This window comes from Corythoichthys intestinalis, chromosome 5, assembly GCF_030265065.1.
Source record: "Corythoichthys intestinalis isolate RoL2023-P3 chromosome 5, ASM3026506v1, whole genome shotgun sequence".
Lineage (NCBI taxonomy): Eukaryota > Metazoa > Chordata > Actinopteri > Syngnathiformes > Syngnathidae > Corythoichthys > Corythoichthys intestinalis.
Window position 1 is genome coordinate 28,945,559 of NC_080399.1, and position 26,043 is coordinate 28,971,601.

General features: G+C 40.9%; 1 protein-coding gene across 1 annotated transcript in view; it reads right to left on the reverse strand.

The window, feature by feature from the left end:
- The window catches only part of LOC130916006 (copine-8-like), a 112,989-nt gene that overhangs the window by 23,148 nt on the left and 63,798 nt on the right, over positions 1–26,043 (reverse strand). The window contains exons 12-15 of the mRNA XM_057836332.1: positions 21,285–21,389; positions 13,871–13,912; positions 5,318–5,393; positions 929–985 (exon numbers count right to left, since the gene is read on the reverse strand). Of these exons, the coding sequence (XP_057692315.1) occupies positions 929–985; positions 5,318–5,393; positions 13,871–13,912; positions 21,285–21,389 (280 nt within the window). The remainder of the gene's footprint in view (positions 1–928; positions 986–5,317; positions 5,394–13,870; positions 13,913–21,284; positions 21,390–26,043) is intronic.

Sequence of the window (26,043 nt, forward strand, 5' to 3'; positions counted from 1 at the left end):
AATGTATGCATTTAGGGTTAAAAGCCTGTGTACGACTTGTAGTAAATGAGCGTTTTCCATTTCTTTTAACGTTGAAGCTAATGCAAAGCTAATGATGTCTCAGCTGTGACGCAACACAGAATTGTAGTCAAATTGAATATATTTGTACCTGTTATTGCTTTGCGGTGGCACTGTCTTGGTTCCACATCTGCCTTCATGAACACAAAATTCCCATATTCATGTATTAGGACACATTCAACTGGATGCTTCAGAGCTTTTCAGGTCCCTGATTGTGTTTAATCCACTGCCATTAAATCAATAAAATACAAAACTATTTTGGTAGTGGCGACTCTCAGTCATTTCTTCATGATGTCCTCCTATGTCGCGATGATTGCAGATGGATGCGACATTTTCAAATTGTGTGTTTTTTTTTTAGGGATTTTGATGAGTAATGCCATGCCAGCTCCACTACTGTTTTGGTTAGAGAAAGTGTTAAATGGAAGTTGCGAGCAGAAATGCGGAAATAAAGCAGAAGTACCTTGGTAACTTGTCTATAATAACAAAATACATTTTTACAGTCAAATCAAATCAATTAACATTACAATACAATCAACTACAGCAAAAACAATAAACGAATAACAACTCAAAAACATGCCCATTACAATAAAATGAATATGAAAACAGTGTCACACACTAAAATACATTAAAAAATAAATTATGAATTAAATTTAAAATAATGATATTGTACACTACGGTTTACAATAATTTTAAGTTATGGAAAGCTTTTCAATAGTGACTCAAAAAGATATTTCACAAGAATTTGTTTGCGATACACAATTTTTATTCAAATAATGAAAGATTCTCTGGCATCTTGCCAAATAATGAGCACATACTTGAATGGTTACAAACACGCACCCCGACGGACACGCAGTAATAGAACAGATCTTACCGTTCCCGAGTTTTGGTACTTTTTCTTCTTCTTTCCTTTCTTCTTTGGATTAAGCACCTGTGACCGCAAAGATAAACATTTAAATTAATTGTCTTACGTTGTTATGGTGATGATGATGAGTGAACTAAACACACTGAGCACAATTACTGGCTGCCCTTACTTTGTTTGATTCCACAAAAGTGTCACCATAATGTTGAGAGTTCAAGGAAATGGACCGACTTTGATGTCAAATATCAATGGAACACTTTGCTCTGTTCTCGTTCATGCAGTGGGAGACGTGTGAAGCCTAACAAGGCATGGAAACATGTTCTAAAGAATTCTAAAGAAGGCAGTGTCGGCAAAATGGAGATTGTATGTTTGATGGCATGCAGAGGAGGCGCGAGGCCTCTTCTTCATCTTCTCATCGTCAGCATTTTGTCTTGCTTTCAACCTTCACTGGTTGTTTGATCAGAAAAAAGAAGTCAATCAACTCTAAGGTAATTAAGGAAGTAATTCTGCACGTACAACACTCTAATACTCATGTTTACACTTAATACATGCAAAGTATTCCCTCGCTACTTAGCGCTTCAAACTTGGAGCCCTCAGTCCATCGCAGATTTTTTTGTTCAATTCATAAATAAATAAAGAAATAAAGATGTCTCACTCTCCCTCCTGCTCCTTTTCTTGGTCGGGCAGTGCACTGGAGTTGCTTATTAAAGTTAACGATGATTGACAGACGTTACGGTTTGATCTTGCCAGAGATGCCTGGAAGCCGAAACTTGCTTGCGTCAATCATCGTTCAACTTGTTAAACTGTTGCCGTGGCAACTCACTGTGTGTAAGTGTGCAACATGAGCGGATTTGAGTGGACTCACTCCATGAATCATTAAATAACGACAAGCATTTTTCTACTTTATTCTTAGACTTTATTCTTAGACAGTAACATGTTTAAAACATATTATAATAATTATTACATTTGAAGTGCTTAAAAACCATTTATTTAAATTAGGGCTGTCATATGTATCGCGTTAACGGGCGGTTATTAATTTTTTAAATTAATCACGTTAAAATATTTGACGCAATTAACGCATGGACGGAATGACCCGTTCATGCGTTGTCTCAAACAGTTTAAAATGACACCGTTTTAGCACATTGAGAGCGATAAGGCAGAGAAATGCAAGTGGACACAGGTAGTCATTGGATCGCACTTTTTATTGGCTTAAGCTTTAGCAACCACTACTAACAGTCAGGGTTGCCCAACTTCCCATCATGCATTTGGGCAGAGCAAAAGAAAATCTTTTTGTTAACACGCTTAAATGAACACAACGCAGAACACATTGTATACCATTTGCAGCCGCTACTGACAGTTATGGTTGCCCAACGTCCCATCATGCATTTGGGTGGAGCAGGAGACGATATTTTTCTTAACACGCCTAATTGAACACAACGCAGAACATACTGTATACCATTTGCAGCCACCACTGACAGTCATTGTTGCCCAATTTCCCATTATGCATTTGGACGGAGCAGGAGACGTTCTTTTTCTTAACACGCCTAATTGAACACAATGCAGAACATAATGTATACCATTACATTCTGTATACCATTTGTAGCCACCACTGACGGTCATGGTTGCCCAACTTCCCATCATGCATTTGGGCGGAGCAGGAGACGTTATTTTTCATAAAATGCCTAATTGACCACAAGGCAGAACATACTGTATACTATTTGCAGCCACCACTGACAGTCATGGTTGCTTGCCTAACTTCCCATCATGCATTTGGGCGGAACAGTTAAGTCGCTATAGTATCATTTAGTGAAAGCACAACAAAAATAATATTCTATCTCTCAAAAAAATAATGTTCACAAAAAGAAAAGCGCTCAATGCAAAGAGAACTGGCATTCCCAATGAAATAGCTATGCAAAATACACATAAATGTTAATAATGTTGATGCCATCTTGTGGATTTATTGCTATAATAAACAAATACAGTACTTATGTACAGTATGTTAAATGTATATATCCGTCTTGTGTCTTATCTTTCCATTCCAACAATAACTTACAGAGAAAATACGGCATATTTTAGAGATGGTTTGATTTGCGAATAATTATGGTAATTTTTAAGCTGTGCTTAATTTGATTAAAATTTTTAATCGTTTGACAGCCCTAATTTAAATGTATAAAAACATTTTTAAAAAATAATATTTTGATTTAAAAAAAAAATTGGGGGGTGGTGCTACTTCGCGGTTTTTCACTTATTGGGGCAGGTTCTGGTCCCCATTAACCGGGAATAACGAGGGATCACTTAATATAATATATATAATATCATATAATCACTTCGATACAGTTCTAGAATTTACTGGATTAGGTAGAAAAAAGTAGCTAATGGGGACTTTCCATTATGTACAGTATATCAGGCATGAAAATGGGTCAGGGGTTAAAAAGGTGAGAAGGGTGTGGAGGAAATACGTTCCGGTACACTGTACAACTAGGGCTGTCCCAAACGACTAATTTTCTCCGGATTAGTCAGCCGACTATTTTTACAATTAGTAGACTAATATAATAACCCCCCCCCCCCCCTTACTAATTTAGCAATGAAATTTTTGATGACGCTTATTAATTCACAAAAACATTTTGGAAAACTTAAATTCTTTATTAAAGTACAAATAAACACGTAAATAACAACAATAAATTATAAATAAACAATGTAGGTAAATGCTGATAGCATTACCTAGTGCAAAAAAATGGAATCTAAACAGATTCAGAACACTGACTTCGCCTTTCCAAAATGATTCAAAACAATTCTTGAAAAAATGTCTACCATTAATATTAGTTTACGACTATATGGCTTTTTCCCGTCTTCCTTTGTCTGTCATCGTCTTTTCGGGCAAATTATTCCATATTCCGTGACTGTCAATGATTCTTTTTCTTGGCCAAACTATCCCACATTCTGTAACTGTCAATGATACTGATGATGATGACAATGACAATAAAAATTTCATTCATTCATATACAATAGTAGTAAAATAATTATTCATTGCCAATCAGGTTTTTCATAAAGGGTGTCATTTCAAAGCTATTCTTAGTGTAGAATATGAATTCTGAAGTATGTGGGATTAACTCCAGAAATCATTATTCATATGACGAACATGACGTGCTTTTATTTTGAAAAGTTCACCAGAAGTACGTTCGCTAAACCACGAACAGTAAGCTTTACACTCCGCAAAAAAAGCTCTTTTTGTCATTGCATGTGGTGTCAATAATCATTTTTTCTTCTTCATTTTTTTCTGTTTGCAAATGCTGTGAACCAGTGATTTTTCATGTCTGAAGTGTCACCTTTGAGCTGCAAGTTTGCGTTTCGGAGAAGACTGCCAATATTTTATAGCAGGCATAGCATGTAGCATAGCATGTAGGTTCTCTTTTTAGCCTCAATGTAGCAATGTTACGTTTACAGTGTTTAATATAGATATGTTTCCTTGTTTTGTATGTCTGAACTTTAATTCTAAGGCGTGTTGATGACCAATAAACATCTGTGAAAGGAATTGGAGTCTCATATGCCATCAACACGCACGTGTACACGCACACACAAATGTATGCACGAACGCACACGACGGTAAAACACAGCTGTGAAAATTACCGCCCTCATTTTTATTTACCATGCGATAAATGGACTTTTTGCATATCGCAACAGGCTTAGCAACCTCAATAAAACATGTCGTTAGTTAGATGGACTTACAATCTGCCAGCTTGTAATTGTCTCCTGTCGTCTTGCAAAATTACAACTGGGTGATGGCGCTTTAGGTGTTCATTCCAACTGACTTGCAGCCAAGCTTGGCATTGAAGAGACAGGGCACAACAGTGTACCCTCCTTTGTTTCATTGAGTCAATATTTTGGCCACTCTGGTGCGCTTTTTTGGCTTTGTGCCGCTTTCCCCGCTTGCATACCAAGCGTGCGACATTAAAAAAATCTCCCGACCCCTCCCCCCCCCCCTCAAAAATTTTCTCCGGGGATCTACACAATTCACGTAGGTCACCCTTTTTGACTTCAAAACGGCAAATCTCGCTGAAAGATGAGAGATTTTCATGCCTGGTATATGGTTTTGTGTTAATGTGCCTCCTTCTTGTGACCATTTCTTAGCATCTTGACTCGTTTTTTAAATTGGTCTTAGAATGTCACCCTTATGGTTTTTAAATTCAACCATCTTTCAGTCACTTTTTTTCCCCTGTTAGTTTTTTCTTCAACAAGTGAAATGATTGACTTGGCCATTTGAGAATGACAGAGCAAAGCTCCTACTCTAAATGTAATAATCACTAATGAGCAGGTCAATTTAATTCTGGTTGTCAATGTCGCGATCAGCGTTAAAATTCAATTAGTTGTGCAGCCCTAGCACGGACGTGCAGATGACTTTACCTCATAGATATGGAACTGTGACTGGCTTCTAGACATTTCTCTGTAGCTGGTAGTGAAGTCGCCGATAAAGTCATGTCTGTGAAGGGAAGAACACGGACACGGGCACACACGCACTGTCAGCGTTATCACGTAAAAGCGTGACGAGCGCCTTATCATGTCAACAGATATAAAACCTTGCTGCTCACAAGCCAATTGGCAATTTGCATAATTGAGTGACATGGACGTTAATTGCCGCGTTCGCAACCTGGCTTTGAAAAATAGCGTGAAGCTCATCAAACTTGGGCCATGTTCTCTAATGAGGTTACTAACTGGTTGAGTTGATGTGAATCTCCACATTGATTTTTTTTGCAGGATATTGAGTGTTTGTCAGTGTTGTTAATAACAGGTGTTACTAACGGCGTTATTTTTATTCAGTAGTGGGTAATCTAATTAATTACTTGTCTCATCTTTGCAGCGCCGTTACCGTTACTGAGGGTTGCGTTAGTGCGTTACTGCAATATGGTTTAATATTGCAAACGCGATGCTAGGTGGCTCCAATGATACCTGACTGCAGTCGACAGCCTACAAACTACGCCACATGACTCTACAGTAGATATCACATGTATATACACTCACCGGCCACTTTATTAGGTACACCATGCTAGTAACTGGTTGGACCCCCTTGTGCCTTCAGAACTGCCTCAATTCTTCGTGGCATAGATTCAACATGGTGCTGGAAGCATTCCTCAGAAAGTTTGGTCCATATTGACATGATGGCATCACACAGTTGGTGCAGATTTGTCGGCTGCACATCCATGATGCGAATTTCCCGTTCCACCACATCCCAAAGATGCTCTATTGGATTGAGATCTGGTGACTGTGGAGGCCATTTGAGTACAGTGAACTCATTGTCATGTTCAAGAAACCATTCTGAGATGATTCCAGCTTTATGACATGGCGCATTATCCTGCTGAAAGTAGCCATTAGAAGTTGGGTACATTGTGGTCATAAAGGGATGGACATGATTAGCAACAATACTCAGGTAGGCTGTGGCGTTCCAACAATGCCCAAAGAGTGACAAGAAAATATTCCCCACACCATTACACCACCACCACCAGCCTGAACCGTTGATACAAGGCAGGATGGATCCATGCTTTCATGTTGTTGATGGCAAATTCTGACCCTCCCATCCGAATGTCACAGCAGAAATCGAGACTAATCAGACCAGGCAACATTTTTCCAATCTTCTATTGTCCAATTTCGATGAGCTTGTGCAAATTGTAGCCTCAGTTTCCTGTTCTTAGCTGAAAGGAGTGGCATCCGGCGTGGTCTTCTGCTGATGTAGCCCATCTGCCTCAAAGTTCAGAGATGCTCTTCTGTCTACCTTGGTTGTAACGGGTGGTTATTTGAGACACTGTTGCCTTTCTATCAGCTCGAACCAGTCTGGCCATTCTCCTCTGACCTCTGGCATCAACAAGGCATTTCTGCCCACAGAACTGCCCCTCACTGGATATTTTTTCTTTTTTGGACCGTTCTCTGTAAACCCTAGAGATGGTTGTGCGTGAAAATCCCAGGAGATCAGCAGTTTCTGAAATACTCAACCAGCCCTTCTGGCACCAACAACCATGCCACATTCAAAGTCACTCAAATCACCTTACTTCCCCATACTGATGCTCGGTTTGAACTGCAGGAGATTGTCTTAAACCATGTTTACATGCCTAAATGCACTGAGTTGCCGCCATGTGATTGGTTGATTAGAAATTAAGTGTTAACGAGCAGTTGGACAGGTGTACCTAATGAAGTGGCCGGTGAGTGTAGAACTAGATGCTAAATGACAGACTCGGCGGCGTTAACACATGTAAAGAGAACTAGATGTGAAATGACAGACTCACCGGCGTTAGTAAACAGCCGCCATCCTAAAGCAGTAGACTTTTCAGGAAGGCTCTATTGTAGCAAATCTTCCTAGCAAATCTAAGAAACTTTTTTATCTAAAATACTCCTAAATCGGCAGAATCTTGACTTGAATCTATCTTTAAATGATGAAACAGTTTTAAAATTCTCACATGTCGAAAGTAGACTGTCACGGCCCTGCCCTGCCTGGTATGGGTGGCTCCCTAATCAGGCAGAGGCCAGGTGATTTGATTGAAGGCACCTGGGCTTAAAAGGCCTGGGTGCCAGGCTAATCTTTCTCTCTGCTCTCCCCTCCAGGTTGGTCGTTGGTTTTCCTTGGTTGTTTTGGGACTTTAGTTAGAGATTCCCACATACATATCCATTTGCATCCATACCTAGCAGACACCACTGACTTTACACCCATACACACACCTTCATTGTTTATTATGTTGTTTAAATCTTATGTTGAATAAATCATTCAATTGGCCCATACTTTTGTCTTGGCTCCCCTCATTTTGTTATGTGCTTGGCATGTGACAAGTGGGGGCTCGTCCGGGAGTTGTTAATTTGGTAGTTTGGTTTGGTGCTTGTTTGAGCTTTGGTTAGTGTTGTACATTTTTGGATTAGTGTTATCGAAATATGTTTGGAGTTTGTTTATAATCTTGGTGGTTTTTGTTCAATTGTTTGTATAAGGGGAGCTTGTCTGGTTTGGGCCTGTAATAGGGGTGAGAGCATTGAGCATAGGTTCCCTTTGTGTTATGTTGATAGCTCGCTTTGGGCCTCGTTCTGAGTTTTGGCCAGGTGGGAGTCCTCCCTTGTTAGGTGATCAGCGGGTCTCAATAGGAGGCTCGTGGTGTTTTTTTTAGGCGGCAGCACGGTGGGTAGAGCATCCCTACTTCCTTTTTCCCTGTCATCGGCTCGGGTTCACATCCGTGGGTTACTGTGGGTGGCTGCGTAGCAGGAGCCCATAAGCCCCATTGGTACAGTGGCCAGTAGGGTCACTGGTGATTAAAATCCTCCCGCCAGTCTGCACGAAGACTAGGATCAGTTAGTTTTATTTGGGAGGGGGGGGGGGGGCTTCTCCACCAAAAAAAAAAAAAAAAAAACTCAGACAGGGCAGCAGGTGAGTTGTTTTGATTGGTTTTGTTTGGTCAGTCACTTAATATGTCTGCCGTTTTTACTAGCTTTATTCAGTCTCCTTCCGAGGTGGTGCTGGAGTTGTGTACTAAGGAGCAATTATTGGAAATTGCTGAGTACTATAAAATTAGCATTGTCGATAGGAAGTTAAAAGAAACAGTCAGGGACATCTTAAAGCAGGGACTGGTGGATATTGGTGTGTTTGGTCAACCTGGTGCCACTCAGGGGGCAGGTTTTCGGTCCGGTCAAGCTATGCTAAGTTTTGAGCAGCAGAGGGAATTGTTGCACATGCAGCTTGAATTGGAGAGGTTAAGAGGTGCTAATAGACAGGGGGTTGATCGAGGGCCTCAGTTTGATGTTGCACAAAACCTCCGATTATTGCCCAAGTTTGATGAGGCGGATCCAGACACGTACTTCGCTTTGTTTGAGCGCATTGCGGATAGTAGGGCTTGGTCGGATTTAGACAGGACTACAATTGCTTCAGTGTGCGTTGACGGGGAAGGCGTTGGAGGCGTTCTCGGCTCTCAGTGTTGAGGACAGCAGGGTCTATGCTACAGTAAAGGCTGCAGTGTTGAAAGTTTATGAGCTTGTATCGGAGGCTTATCGTCAGCGTTTCCGTTATAGGAAAAGGCAGGAATCGCAAACTTATTCGGAGTTTGCGCGTGATTTGACGGGTGCTTTTAATCGTTGGTGTGCTGCGGCTGAAGTAGTTACATTGCGGGATTTGTCGGATTTGATTGTTTTAGAACAGTTCAAAAATTCGGTGCCCGATTTTGTAGCTACGTACTTAAATGAACGCAAGGTTAAGTCACCCAGCGAGGCGGGTATCCTGTCGGACGAGTACGTTTTGACACATAAACGTCGTTTTGCGCCGAATGTGGGAAGTTTTATAGAAGGTGGTGCTCCAACATCCATGCCTGGGGTTTCTGCCCCAAAGTTTCAATCCAAATTTAGTAAGGGGGGTCCCAAGGGATTCATTGGCACTAATACCTGTAGGTACTGTTTGGGGGATGGGCATTGGAAGAAAGATTGTCCTGTTCTTAGGTCTAAAAGATCTGGGCAATTTAAGCCTGCTGTGGTAGCAGGTCCAATGACTGATTCTCTTACTGTGTCTATCGAACGTGAAGAGTTTTGCCAACATGCTGATGACGGCTCGCACAATCCGCAGGGCAATTTTTCGGCCTTCATCTCTGAGGGGTCGGTGTCACTGGTAGGTGGGGGGCAAAAGTCTTCTATTAAGATCTTGAGGGTTACAGGGGCTTTAGATTCTTTTATTTTAGAGTCTGTGTTGCCATTTTCAAAACAGTCAGATACCGGTAAATGTGTTTTAGTCCGTGGTATGGGTTTAGTACCATTTTCGTCCCCTTTGCATAGAATTCATTTGAGATGCAGTTTGGTGGAGGGTGATGTGGTGGTTGGCGTTAGACCCGGATTGCCAGTAGAGGGCATTCACCTGATTTTGGGTAACGATCTTGCTGGCGGGCGTGTGTGGGCAGAGGAGCCGCACTTCAATGGTCCAGAACACTCGGTCCTGGAGGGGGCGGTATCTCCTGAGTTCATTCCAAATTGTGCGGTTACTCGGGCAGCGTCTCGGCGTAAAGAGTGCCAGCCGGAAAATCTTGAATTGCCAACTGGCCTTAAGTTGGAGCATTTGACAGATTCTAGGGAGGCACTGATAGCTGAACAAAAGGGTGACGAGTCTTTAGCAGGACTTTTGGATAAGGTGGTACCTGAGGCTGTAGTGAGGGACAGCGCTCAGTGTTACTTCCTTCTTAATGACCTTTTAGTTAGAAAGTGGGTCCCGCATGGGGAGCAGGGTTTGGGAGATGTAGTTTTCCAGATTGTTGTACCAACCTCCCTGCGGACTAAGGTTCTTGAAACGTCACATGGCGAGGTGGCCGGCCATCTGGGCGTTCGGAAGACCTACGATAGAATCTTGCGTCATTTTTTCTGGCCACGCCTGAGAAGGGATGTATCCAATTTTATCAAAACCTGTCACACATGCCAGCTTACCAGTAAGCCAAATCAGGTGGTAAAGCCAGCTCCTTTGTATCCAATACCAGCAATAGGTCAACCGTTTGAGCATTTGCTCATTGATTGCGTTGGGCCTTTACCACGTTCTAAGTCGGGTCATAGCTACTTGCTTACCGTTATGTGTCAGGCAACTAGGTATCCTAGTGCATTCCCCTTGCGGACGATTACTGCCAGAGCTGTAGTTAAGGCATTGACTCAGTTTATTTCTACCTTTGGTATTCCCAAAGTCATTCAGTCTGATCAAGGTTCAAATTTCACTTCCAAAATTTTTGCTCAGGTGTTGAAACAGTTAAAGGTAAAACATAATATGTCAACAGTATATCATGCTCAGAGTCAGGGGGCATTGGAACGGTTTCACCAAACATTGAAGTCCCTACTACGGGCATACTGTACAGAGTTATCTGCTGATTGGGAGGAGGGTTTACCTTGGCTTTTGTTGTCTGCTCGGGAAGTTGTGCAGGAGAGTATGGGTTTTAGCCCGAATGAATTAGTTTTTGGGCATAAGGTTCGGGGCCCATTGGCTGTTTTACAGGAGGGGACTTTGGGTGAGCAACCTCCCCAGAACCTTATTGACTTTGTAAATGGGTTCAGGTTCAAGCTCTACCGTGCGGGTGAGCTTGCTAGACAAAAGTTGGCGTCGTCTCAGAGCAGGATGAAACGGCTGTATGACAGAGAGGCAGAACTCTGCGAATATAGTCCTGGTGACCAGGTGCTAGCTCTATTGCCGCTGGTTAGTTCTCCGTTCCATGCAAAGTATTCTGGTCCTTTTACGGTCCTGCGCAAGGTCTCTGATTTAAACTACCTGATTGAAACACCTGGTAGAAGGAAGTCTTCAAAATTATTTCATGTCAACCTGCTGAAGGCTTATCATTCTCGTGATTTTGACAGGGTGGATGGTCGGGTGGTTAGGTCCACGCTGGCTGCTGTGCCGGTGGCTTCTCCTGGAAGTCCTCAAGTTGAGGGGGAGGGAGAAGTGCCACTAGTAGCTTCAGATGAGATTTTGAGGGGTCGTTTGAAGAATTCGCAGACCTTAGAAAATCTCGGTACCTTAGTAGACCACTTAGGTGTGGAAGAACAGGTCCAGTTAATTAATTTAATTAGGAAATATTTGGCTCTGTTCTCTGATATACCTACGCGTACTCATTTAATTGAACATGACATAGACATCGGAGATGCTAAGCCTATTAAACAGAGGTTTTACAGGGTTTCCGAGGAGAAGAAGCAGCAGTTGGAGTCCGAGGTGCAGTACATGTTGGACCATGGCATTGCCGAACAAACCCTTTCTGATTGGGCATCGCCTTGTCTTTTGGTCAAAAAGCCAGATTTTACTTTTCGGCCCTGCACCGATTATCGGAAACTTAATAGTGTGACCAAAGCAGACCTCTATCCCCTTCCGCGGATGGAGGACTGTATTGATCAGGTGGGGTCTGCAAAGTACGTAAGTAAATTTGATCTTTTAAAGGGTTATTGGCAAATTCCTCTTTCTAAAAGAGCTCGTGAAATTGCTGCCTTTATAACACCATTTGGTTTGTTTTCTTACACAGTGATGCCTTTTGGGCTCAGGAATGCTCCCGCCACCTTCCAGAGGCTGATGAACCATGTGGTCTCTGGGTTGCAAGGGTGTGCCGTGTACTTGGACGACCTGGTCGTCTATTCAGATTCCTGGGAGGAGCATGTCCAGTGAGTTGAAGCCTTGTTTGATCGACTAAGGTGGGCCCGGTTGACCATAAATTTGGCGAAGTGTGAGTTTGCCAAGTCTACAGTTACTTACCTTGGTAAAGTTGTTGGTCAAGGTTTCGTGCGCCCAGTGGAAGCAAAAGTTCAGGCTGTGGAACAGTTTCCTCAGCCCACCACGAAGAAAGAGCTCATGCGCTTCCTGGGAATGGCGGGTTACTACCGTTCTTTTTGTAAGAACTTTTCTGTGGTGGTCTCCCCGTTGACCAACTTGTTGAGCGCCAAGGTCAAGTTTGCCTGGTCCACCCAATGTCAAGAGGCTTTCGACTCTGTCAAGGCTCTACTGTGCTCAGCTCCGGTGTTGGCAGCTCCAAATTTTGGCAGACCTTTTAAATTGCACATTGATGCTAGTTTGATCGGGGCAGGTGCTGTTTTGTTACAAGACAATGAATCTAACATTGAGTGCCCAGTTAGTTTCTTCTCCCGGAAATTTAATAAACATCAACTGAATTATTCGGTGATTGAAAAGGAGGCTTTGGGCCTCATCTGGGCTTTGCAGCACTTTGAAGTCTATGTCGGTTCCGGATTGACACCATTGGTTGTATATACTGATCATAACCCACTCACCTTTCTGAGATCACTGCAAAATCCTAACCAGCGCCTTATGCGTTGGGCGTTGTTCTTACAGCCTTATAATTTAGATATTAGACACATTAGGGGTAAGGACAATGTTGTGGCGGACGCGCTTTCCCGTGCTCCTCTGAACTAACTTGTGTTTTGTCTCACTCAGCTGGTTGCCTGCTCCTCCTGCTCTTAAATTGCTCCCTAGGTACCAGGGCTGCTGGGTTGGAGGTGCGGACGTCCAGTTGGGGGATACAACCACACCTTGGATCGGTATGGTTTTTCATTAGGGAACTTTGATTAGTTTTTTGGGGTGAGGGTGGAACCCTCATTTTAAGGAGGGGGGTGTCACGGCCCTGCCCTGCCTGGTATGGGTGGCTCCCTAATCAGGCAGAGGCCAGGTGATTTGATTGAAGGCACCTGGGCTTAAAAGGCCTGGGTGCCAGGCTAATCTTTCTCTCTGCTCTCCCCTCCAGGTTGGTCGTTGGTTTTCCTTGGTTGTTTTGGGACTTTAGTTAGAGATTCCCACATACATATCCATTTGCATCCATACCTAGCAGACACCACTGACTTTACACCCATACACACACCTTCATTGTTTATTATGTTGTTTAAATCTTATGTTGAATAAATCATTCAATTGGCCCATACTTTTGTCTTGGCTCCCCTCATTTTGTTATGTGCTTGGCATGTGACAAGACATAACGGAACTAACGCAATAACGGGAGCAATTTTAACAACTTTAACGGTTGATACACAATATTCAATGACTTGCAAACATAGCAAAGGTTACAATCTAGTTATGTCAATATCCGCAATACTCCTGTGTCTAGTTAAGTTTAGGGTAAAGAATTAGTGCGACCCAAGGTTTTTTTTTTGAATGACAGAAAAAAAACTGTTCAATTCAATCAGTTAATATAAACATATTTGATGTGAAAGACGTTATAGAATGGATCATGTAATAATGTGTAAAACATGAAAAGTAATGCCAGTTACTTTGCCAAGTAATTAATTACTCTTACATAGAGGTAACAGAGTTACTAACTCAATTACTTTTTGGGAGAAGTAGTTTGTAACTGTTATTAATTACTTTTTAAAAGTAAGATGAACAACACTGATGTTTGTACAAGCACTGAAACATAAAATATACATTATATGAAGAGTGACAATAAGGAAGCGAGACTCTGGTCATTAAGTCCAGATGTTATGTGTCCTTACCCCCCATCTCTGTCCCAGTCGTACACTTCCACCTTGATGCTCCTACAAGACAGAAAGACAAAACCATTAAATGATTTTTTTTTTTTTTTTTTTTTTTGCCAGACGAACAGATTTTTTATTACAATGAAGAGTTGCACATTCCAAATTCATACACTAAATACAGTACTACAAAATCAACCCCCCCCCCCCCCCCCCCCGCGTCCAATCCATTTTGACTGGGAGGGGTGAATGAACGTCAAAACGAATTGGACATCTAACACCATTAATGGCAACCAAATAAGTGTTCTGCAAGGGTTAAAAAAAATCTTTACTTGTGCATGAAAGAGTTATTTGCAATAAAATGGCATTTTGACTGCTTTTTATTCAGACAGGTAATACAAAGTGCACTGCCTTTTTATGGTCTGATATTTAACCTTAAAATCATACATGAATAAAAAATGTGCTGCTGCAGGTTTAAGGTCAAGTCATTACAAATGCAAATCCCTTTTTTTCCACGAACAAGTGGGGGAGTCCACGTAATCTGGCGCACAGCGCTGCTTGATGATGACACCGTTAGAATATGCAGTGCTTCCTCCCTCTTAATCTCATGAGCAAAGGCTACACTTTAATCTTTATAAAGTGCAACTTCTTCTCCATATCCAGCATAGGATACTGTATCGACATATTTAAATCAAACATATGACGCGTACATTCTTAATATGATGGGTTTCATTAGGCCACAGAGCTGTTTCAACAGCGTAAAGGACCTAAGTGTCTCTGCTTCACTCATTAAGGTCGTTAAAGTGACTGTGAATACTAATTATGATGGATGTCCACTCAAAACATTATTATCGTTGCTGTAGAATTAGGCTACGTCTACACTAGGATGGATGGCCTAAAACGTTTAAATTATTATACTATACGGCATGTTGGCTACAGTGGTATGAAAAAGTGTCTGAACCTTTTGTAATTTCTCACATTTCTACATAAAATCACCATTAAATGTGATCTGATCTTTGTCAAAATCACACAGATGAAAATACAGTGTCTATTTTAACCAAAACCACCCAAACATTTGTAGGTTTTCATATTTTAATGAGGATAGCATGCAAACAATGACAGAAAAGGGAAAAATAAGTAAGTGAACCATCACATTTAATATTTTGTGGCCCCCCTTTTGGCAGCAATAACTTCAACCAGATGCTTCCTGTAGCTGCGGATCAGTCTGGCACATCGATCAGGACTAATCTTGGCCCATTCTTCTCTACAAAACGGCTGTAGTTCGGTCAGATTCCTGGGATGTCTGGCTTGAATTGCTGTCTTTATGTCATTCCACAGCATCTCAATGGGGTTCAAGTCTGGACTTTGACTTGGCCACTCCAGAACGTGTATTTTGTTCTTTTGAAACCATTCTGAAGTTGATTCATTTCTGTGTTTTGGATCATTGTCTTGTTGCAGCATCCATTCTCTTTTTAGCTTCAACTGTCTGATAGACGGCCTCAGGTTTTCCTGCCAAACATCCTGATAAACTTTTAAATTCATTCTTCCATTAATGATTGCAAGTTGTCCAGGCCTTGAGGTAGCTAAACAGCCCCAAATCATGATGCTCCCTCCACCATGCTTCACGGTGGGGATGAGGTGTTGATGCTGGTGAGCTGCTCCATCCATTTTTCTCCACAAATGACATTATGTGTTACTCCCAAACAATTAAACTTTGGTTTCATCAGTCTAGAAAGCATTTTGCCAAAACTTCTGTTGAGTGTCCAAGTGCGTTTTTGCGAACATTAAACAAGTAACAATGTTTTTTTTTAGACAGCAGTGACTTCCTCCGTGGGGTGCTCCCATTAACACCATTCTTGGCCATTGTTTTACATATGGTTGATGTGTTCACATAGATATTGGGCTGTGCCAGCGATTTCTGTAAGTCTTTAGCAGACACTCTAGGGTTCTTTTTTTTTTCTCTGAGTATTCTGCACTGAACTCTTGGCGTCATCTTTGTTGGACAGCCACTCCTTGGGAGAAAAGCAACAGTGCCAAACTCTCTCCATTTATAGACAACTTCTCTGACTGTCGATTGATGAACAGCCAGACTATTAGAGATGGTTTTGTATCCTTCCCCAGCTTTATGCAAATCAACAATCCTTGATCGCAGGTCTTCAGACAGCTCTTTGGACCGTGCACATCACACAATGCTTCTCATCAAGACAATTCGTTCCCAGTGTGTGTTTTATAGTGGGAAAGGCAGCTTTAAACCACTCATCGGTGATTCGGCACACACCTGACTTAAAATGTTTGGTAAAAATTGGTTTCACTTGCTCTTTAAGTCTCCTTAGGCAGAGGGTTCACTTACTTGCATACTTGTTTGCATGCTACCCTAATTAAAATATGAAAGCCTATAAATGTTTGGGTGGTTTTAGTTAAAGCAGATATTTTTTTCATCTGTGTGATTTTGACAAAGATCTGATCACATTTGATGGTGATTTTATGCAGAAATGTGGGCAATTCCAAAAGGTTCAGATGCTTTTTCATACCACTGTGCACTAATGTACCTCTTGTCATGGGCATGGGCTAGACAGCCAGCTAATTTGTTAAAAACTGTCTAGTGTAGTCACAGGCTAACCGAGTAAAATCGGTGCCAACGGAAATGACGTCATGGGGCACGCCATCGCCATTTTTTTTGTGTGGGTGTGGCATTACGGCTTCGTAAACAATAGAGGCAAATGGTACAGACACGGGTTTTCTGCTCTTCTTTTTACAACCGAACGACCTTGTAAAGTTTATGCATGAATATGTCCAGAGAAGACATCAAACAACACCCACAAATTATAAGCTTCTGGTTAACGGTGAGTCGGTGACCCACGTGGACAATGACGCAACACACGAGGTTGCTCCTTTTTTCACAGGTGTAGTCTTTGCAAATGCAGGCGTAGCGTTTATAAACGCACCTTAAATGTACTGCGGACAGGTATAAAATATTATCTGAATTATTTACCATGCAAAAAAATTATACTTCCTGGTGTAGACATAGCCTTAGATTTTTGATCACACTGACATTTCTAAAAAGTGTCCATAGTTAAGGATATTTTATTGAACGGCGTGCAAAACAAAACTATTTTCATGTTATTTTATAACTGTACATAATTTATCACTCTTGCTTTTGTTGTAATATTAGATATGATCATATTAAAAGATACACAACATTTCTACATTACTCATAATTACGGTATCTTTCCGATGCTAGGTCGCACCAGCCAAAAAATGTAAATTGAAGAATTTAAAAAAAAACGTATATAAGTTGCCCTGGAGTGCATTTTGGGGGGAGTTTTATTTTATCAGAGACCAACAACAATGTATTCATTTTTATTAATAGTAATCAACAATAAAATGGAGAACAACAGAATAAGTATCTGTTGACCAGAGGTAGGTAGAGTAACCAAACATTTGACTCGAGGGGAGTTACTTCGAAATAATAATAGTCAAGTAAAAGTAAAAGTAGTCGTCCAAAAACTTTCTCATGTATAAGTAAAAAAAAAAAAAAAAAGTAACTGATTGAAAAGAATACTCAAGTAATTAGTAACACTGTGAGTAACTGCTTATAATGTTTTTTTTTCTGAGCACAATTTTATCAATATGAACTGTTATTATCATACTGTACTATAACCTATACATTACCATTTTAGGTAAAAAAGAAGAGACAAAAATCATCCAATTCAGACCAGAACAATACGATAAAACATCACCCTTCCAAAGACCATGAGCGCTCTCTAGTGGAGAACAAACTTTGCTACCTCTAATTGGTATAACGGAGTCAATAAGTGGAATAAAGACGAAAAATGTAATGACTAGTGTAGCCCACAGTCGTGGTAGTTGTGTGGTAAACGCACTCTAAGAAGTAGATTTTTCTCATAAAGTTACTCAAGTAAATCTAACTGAGGAACTGTAACGCAATAATACCCACCTCTGCGGTTGAAATGTTACCATTATTATAGTTTGAAGAGCGCTTTTTCACAAAATGACGTCAGAAAACGCTACGAAATGACTAAAGCTTTTCAGGAAGGACTCGGCCAGCAAGTAAAAGACCTGTGTGTTTCAATCTTTCTCATGGGCCTGCCATTGACGGCGAGACACATCCAGTCCATTTGAACTGGGAGGGATGGTGGTGATCATTCACTGCCAGGCCCTCCTATTAAAGATGGATTAGATGTCTGTTGCCGTCAATGGCACAGAAACATGATCCTTTACTGCAAACCCTCCTCATTAAAATGGATTGGATGTCTATTGCTGTCAATGGCAGCCAGTCAGTTGAGTAAAGTCTTCTTAAAATCAATAGCAATGCTTTTAGTCACAGGACTATAAACAGATACTTTTTTTCCCAGTGTTTTGAATCCTGCAGTTTATAGTCCTGTGTGGTTTATACACTGCTGGCCAAAAGTATTGGCACCCCTGCATGCAATTCTGTCAGATAATGGTCAATTTCTCCCAGAAAATGATTGCAATGACAAATGCTCTGTGAGTAATATCTTCATTTTTTTTTTGCTTTCAATAAAAAATAAATAAATAAATAAAATAAATAAATAAAAAAAACACACAAAACAAAACTGGGAAAAAATTAAATTATGATCATTTCACACAAAACTCCAAAAATGGGCCGGACAAAAGTATTGGCACCTTTTGAAAAATCATGTGATGCTTCTCTAATATGTGTAATTAGTTGGCACATAACAGGTGGTGGCATTAAATCACACTTGCAGCCAGATAAAATGGATTAAAGTTGACTCAACCTCTGTCCTGTGTCCTTGTGTGTACCACATTGAGGACTTGAGAAGCAACATTGTGAAGAAGCATGGGCGATCTCAAGGCTACAAGTCTATCTCCAAAGACCTGAATGTTCCTGTGTCTAACGTGCTCAGGGTCATCAGTAAGTGTAAAGCCCATGGCGCTGTGGCTAACTTCCCAAGATGTGGACGGAAAAGAAAATATGACGAGAGATTTCAACGAAAGATTTTAAATAAAGAACCTCAACTTGTTAGGTTTTGTGTTGGTTTTCTCCTAGTGTGACTTGTCCCTGTGATTGCATATTGATTTCACCTGTTGTACCTCCTAGTGTATCCTCCAACCTGCATCCTCCTGTGCTCACCTGTTCCTCGTTGTGTCGTTACCCCTTGTCTGTGTGTGTGTGTATATATAAGCTCCCAGTTTCTTTTCACTCCTGGTTGTGTCATTGTCTATGTCAATGTCAATTTCAAGTCTTGTCCAAGCCCTCGTGTACCAGTCCCTCCGATTAAGTAAGTTTTGGTTTGAACATTGCCTTTTTGATCACCAGTCCTTTTGGTTGTACTTTGTGCTTTTGGTTAGTTATTAAAACGTTTTTTTTAGTTCACCGCCACCTGCCTTGCTGCTCTTTATTTCCCTGCAATTGGGTCCCCACCACCTGCCTTCCCGCGTTTCCCTGACACAACTAACATCCAAACAAGTTCAAGCTGTCCTGCAGTCCGAGGATACAACAGTGTCAACCCGTACTATCCGTCGGCGTCTGAATGAAAAGGGCTCTATGGTAGGATATCCAAGAACACCCCACTTCTGACCCAGAGACATAAAAATAGCCAGGCTGGAGTTTGCCAAAACTTACCTGAGAAAGCCAAAAACGTTCTGGAAGAATGTTCTCTGGGGCCCTGCGATTGGCTGGCAACCAATTCAGGTTGTACCCTGCCTACTGGCTGTAGTTAGCTGGGATAGGCTCCAGCACCCCAGGTACCCTTGTGAGGGAAAAGCGGCACTGAAAATGAATGAATGTTCTCTGGTCAGATGAGACAAAAGTAGAGCTTTTTGAGAAAAGCGATTAAGAAAGAGTTTACAGGGGAAAAAAACGAGGCCTTCAAAGAAAAGAACACGTTTCCCAAAGTCAAACATGGCTGAGGTTCCGTGATGTTTTGGGGTTGCTTTGTTGCCTCTGGCACTGGACTGCTTGACCGTGTGCATGGCAGTATGAAGTCTGAAAACTACCAACAAATTTTGCAGCATAATGTAGGGCCCAGTGTGAGAAAGCTGGGTCTCCCTCAGAGGTCATGGGTCTTCCAGCAGGACAATGACCCAAAACACACTTCAAAAAGCACTAGAAAATGGTTTGGGAGAAAGCACTGGAGACTTCTAAAGTGGCCAGCAATGAGTCCAGACCTGAATCTCATGGAACACCTGTGGAGAAATCTAAAAATGACAGTTTGGAGAAGGCACCCTTCAAATCTCAGAGACCTGGAGCAGTTGGCCAAAGAAGAATGGTCTAAAATTCCAGCAGAGCATTGTAAGAAATTAATTGATGGATACCGGAAGCATTTGTTTGCAGTTATTTTGTCTAAAGGTTGTGCTACCAAGTAAGCTGAGAGAGCCAATGGCGTACCGCACACATACTATTTTAAGACCGTGACGTCACATTGTAAAGTGGAAATAAAGCAGAAGTGGTACAATATAGACCCGCCCTCGCATAGAAACAACGTTAATTCTGCTACTTATCTCCGGTAATCTTTCAAAAACGAACATGCCGATCACACATTGCTTTTTTGGAACTTGTAGAAACTCAAGACTCAAGACATTACGACATATGAAGGATGTTTTCTTCATACGTTTCCCAAAACCAAAAACTCGTGAGGAAAAAATGTGGAGAATGAACCAAGTTGCACGGACGTTTGACAGCAGCTCGGTGAATCCATTCACATTTCTTGCAGTAAACATTTTGTTGGGTTGGCATGGTCTTTCGGAGGACAAAGAGGTAAAGGTGTCGATAAAAAAGCTAAGGCTATACTAAGGTTGGCTTATTTTTGTTGTTGTTGTTGTCTTTTTCAGCCCTCGACACTCCTCGACACTCAAGCCATCTCTTTAACTGAACATTTTTATGTACTTCCACATCTTTGCAAGTGAATTTGGCACCAGGGACATCATTTTCGGAGAGAATTGTTAGGTTTAGCTTTGTAAACATCTTCTTCGTACACGATTTCCATTCATTTCCTATTGGGGACAAACGGTGGCATGTCCTCCCTTAGCAACAGTAGCTCACGTCATGAATATTGATGAGCAGAAGTGATGTATTGCTTGCGGTACACCATACTTTTGTCTGGCCCATTTTTGGAGTTTTGTGTGAAATTATCATGATTTTTTTTTTTTTTTTTCATTCTCTTTTGTGTTTTTTCATTGCAAGCAAAATAAATGAAGATATTACTACCAAATCATTTGTAATTGCAACCATTTTCTGGGAGAAATTAAGCATTACCTAACAGAATTGCAGGCCTGCTAATACTTTTGGCCAGCAGTGTATATAAATTTTTACAGGCGGGTGAGCTGTATATGCTTAGTAAAATAAGTAAGATGTGGTGGATATGGCTTATAGTCACGTGTGCCTTATTGTCCCAAAAAAATTTCACAGAGATGAATGGCTGAGGAGTACCTGTCGTAGTCGCCATTGCAGAGTGCTCTAACAGGAATCTTGAAGGCCTGCCACACGGGATCAAGAGTGTTCTTCACCACCTCTGTCTTGTGGCAAATGGTGAATCTGTCACAAAAACACACACACGTTCAGGGAGCTGCCACACTTGTTCTTATCTTGCCTTTTATGTGAAGCAACACTTTTTTAATGGTAACAGTTTGACCCTTGAATAACAATTAGTTCTGTTCACATTGTTCTCTGGGAAAGTTTTGTTGCAGTGTTGCAATATGCTAACAGAAGCTCCTGATTTGCTGACAGAAACAATTTAAAGAGAGGCATTAGTTAAAACATTATTGTAATAATTAGATTACACTTATCAAAAAAAAACAAAAAAAACAAAAACCTGTTGAATTAATGCAAACACAATGTTGCGTAGCGTTGGGGTAATGGATCGACCTCATTGTACATTTTCTTTACAAATAATTTACATTTTTTGTGCAATACGGAATCGTGCAACAATATTTTTAACAAAGTGGGTATCTGGCTGGCACTAAAAAATTATCCCAAAAGTACCAATATGTAGGAAAATCATTCCTCTCATGCCATGTTTTAGACAACTGCAGACACAAAAAAGAACAACAATAGGCATAATGTGTCATGTGTAGAGATGTCCCGATCGATCGGGTCCGATCACGTCATTTTCAAAGTATCAGAATCGGCAAAAAAATATCGGCCATGCCTTTTTTATTATACATATATATTCTAATTAAATCGTTTTCTAATTTTATTTAACGTTACAGACATAATATGTTACACTCATCCAGAGTCTTTAGTTTTGGCTTAAGGTAGGGTTATCAAATTTATCGCGATAACGGCGGTAATTAATTTTTTAAAAAATGTATCATATTAAAATATTTAACGCAATTAATGCATGCACTGCACGACCCACTCATGCATTGTCGTGCTCAATCTGTAATGGCGCCGTTTTACCTACATAGAGAGATAAAAGGCAGCGTAAAATGAATAGAGTGAATTTTGGCAGCCCTTGGAGCCTTTTTTTAATTGGCTAAAGCCTTACAATCCCTCTCCCTATGATTAGAAATATCATGGGAAGCAATGTGGGGAAGCCAGGTAGCAATTAATCTTTTTCTTAACACCTTATGTTATTTCCCAACGCAGAGAAGATATATAAATTGGAAGCACTACGCACAGTCATGGTTCCACTTCCCATCATGCATTTGGGCATGGCTACAGTATCATTTACTGAAAGCTCAACAAATACACTAGATGGCAATATTTAGTCACAATATACAAAGTCACAAGTCTTTCTATCCGTGGATCCCTCTCACAGAAAGAATGTTAATAATGTAAATGCCATCTTGAGGATTTATTGTCATAATAAACAAATACAGTACTTATGTACTGTATGTTGAATGTATATATTCGTCCGAGTTTTATTCATTTTTTTCTTAATGCATTGCCAAAATGTATATGATCGGGAAAAATTATCGGGAATGATTGGAATTGAATCGGGAGCAAAAAAAAGCTATTGGATCGGGAAATATCGGGATCAGCAGAAAAAAAACATAATCGGAACCACCCTAGTCATGTGCTGTACTGCACTGCAGTCAAAGTGCTCCAATATGTGAAAATCAGTCAGTTATGACAAGCTAATGTTAACGATTCAGAAAAATGTATAGGCTACACGTATCTCTGCAACAGACTGAAAAGTTAAACTGTTATTAGGCGAAAATATATGAAGACTATATTAAATACTACTAATAAGAATATCAAACATGTTGATTGCATGAAAACTAAAGCCCATACAGCTGTGTTCATAATTATTCAATATATTTTTCATCTTGTTTATAATCACATTAAATAATGACATGTCAAATAGACAAATACAACTTAAAAAACAAAAATATTTTTTGGAATATTCCAATTAATGGCTTTTCTATGATTACTTCACTGACAAAATTATTCAACCCCTTAGGTATGTATAACTTAAGTACTTAGTACAACATCCTTTGCAATAATAACATCCTTTGGATGTGAAGCATAGCTTGACACAAGTTTCTTGCAGTGATCCACAGGTACCTTTGCCCATGAGGGGCAAAGGCCTCCACTTCATTAACATTTTTATGCTTGCGTGCTGCAGCTGCCTTCTTCAAGTACCACCAGAGATTTTCAATGGGATTTAAGTCTGGTGATTGCAATGGCCACTCCAGAATCTTCCAGCACTACTTTTGCAACCAAGATGTGGTAGATGTTGAGGTATGTTATTTCTATTGTTGTTCTATTGTTGTATTATTGTATGTTTCTATTTGACCCAGACTTATCATTTACGGCTCATATTAAACCAACCTGCTGGACAGCCTTTTTTCACCTGCACAACATAGCCAAAATTTGAAATATTTTGTCTAAAAACGATGCAGAAAAATTAATTCACGCGTTCGTTACATCTAGATTGGATTACGGTAACTCCTTACTTGCAGCTTGTCCTAAACGTTCTCTAAAAGGTCTTCAGCCAGTCCAGAACGCAGCAGCAAGACTTTTAACAGGAACTAATAGAAGAGAGCACATCACCCCTGTGCTTCAGGCCCTTCACTGGCTTCCAGTCGAGTTTAGAATTAAATTTAAAATCCTCCTTCTTGCATTTAAGACCATTAATGGTTTGGGGCCATCTTATCTCACCGATGCTCCGGTTCCATACCACCCCAACAGAACACTCAGTTCTCAGAATGCAGGTCTACTGGTAGTTCCCAGGATCTCTAAAAGTACAGTAGGAGCTAGAGCCTTTAGCTACCAAGCTCCTGTCTTATGGAATCGGCTTCCAGCTAGTATTAAAGAAGCACACACTCTCTGTACATTTAAGATTAGACTAAAAACGTTTCTATTTGACAAAGCTTATGGTCAGGCTAGTTGAGATAGGACTAGACTCACAGTTCAGTCTAAGCTGCACGAGAAGCTATAATGCTGGGGGAAGTTCAGCCACTGAGTCCTATCCCCTTTTCCTCACTCTACTTACCACTTGTCTTACTTTATTTATCTTTTCTAATTCTAATATCTAGTTGACTAGTCTCTTCATCACTAGTCATCCGGTGTCCCCTTTCCCACCTCCCATTTTTCAGCCGCAGCCTCCTGACTATCCTGACCCCTGGCTGGATGGACGTCCTTGTTGCCCGCCCACCCACCGTCTCATCTGGCTAGATGGACCTCCTCTTGTTTCTTCATTCCATTGCATCTCTACAAATTGGACCTCCTGTTGCTAATACCTACCATCAGTCATGGTGCATCTATAGACTCCAATCACCAACGTCACACAATGACGTGTCGCTGTATTGTGCCGCCATATTGTCCGTCATTGTGTGTCCGTATTCTCAATGGTCTCAATTTATCGTGCAATTTATAGTGCAATTCATGGAAGCCCTGGTGCTTTCAGACGCTGTAAACTCATTGGATGTGTTGCATAAAAGGCGTTATGTGGAAAAGCTTCGGTCGATCCATTCGCCAGATCCATATTTGATGCCTAAATTGATATTTTTCGACCCGCTGTCTTCGCCGTCTCTGCCTGACATTTGCTACCCTGATATCTACAACTATCTTGTCCACAGAAACTCAGCCTATTCTCACGAAAGTTTGAAAAACTTTTAAGAGCAGCACTCTAAGCAACATTACCCCGTGTGACCCTTTACTTCCAATTTTCTAAAATGGCGACAATCAATTAAAAAAGTTGACTGCGATGGCCAACGCTTCAAGGATAGGTGGATATTGGACTATTCCTTCAATAAAATACGCAGCAACTGTGTCTGCCTCATTTGCAAAGAGACAGTCGCTGTATTCAAATAGTTCGATGTGACGCGATATTACCAAACAAAACACGGTGACATGTACGACAACATTACAGGGAAGATATGCAGCGAGAAATTAAAGCAACTTGAAGCTAGTTTAATTTCACAGCAGCAGTATTTCGCAAGAGCCCGGGGGTCGAAAGAGAATGCCACAAAGGCGAGATTGTTGAGATTATGAATTAAAAAATAATAATAATAAAGCAAATGTGACACACAGAAGGGCTTGCTAAAATTAGTTTAAATATATTGTTCTACATAAATCAGCCAAGGTAGCCCCCCACATTTTTACCACACCAAATCTGGCCCTCTTTGCAAAAAGTTTGGACACCCCTGTTTAACTGATGATCCGTAGACGAGGCCAGCTTCTTTCACTTGGTACCAGCTAAATATTATTCAAAAAATAATGATAGTGGAAGAAATAAACATCTTGAATTTGAAACTGTATGTTGTCGGCGATTAGCCTCGCTATGATATTAATTGTGGTTGTCAGCCCAAAACCATCTAAATATATATTAAATGCATTTTACCAGATATAAAATGACTACTACATAGTCTGTGGTGATCGTTTGGTGCCCAGTTTTCTTGTTGAATTGCAGCAGTCTCTATCACGCTCCTCTTTGGGTCTCTCGAAATACGGTAGAACTTCAAGTCTCTCCGTCTATCTTCTCTGTTACTGCAACCAACCGCCACACGCGCCTTCACCATTTTGATTATTAATGTTAACGAGCAGAAAAACACGCCATAATAGGAGGCATGTACGTAGCGGGAATGTGTAAACATGACGAGTTGACGGACAATATGGCGACTCCTGTCAGGGGGGCGGAGTTGTGACGTTATGTGATTGGGGTCTATAGCCTGTCAGTCCTGGGAGTGGATCTCTCCTGACTGTGGTTCTCCCCAAGGTTTCTCATTTTTCCCAAAGGGTT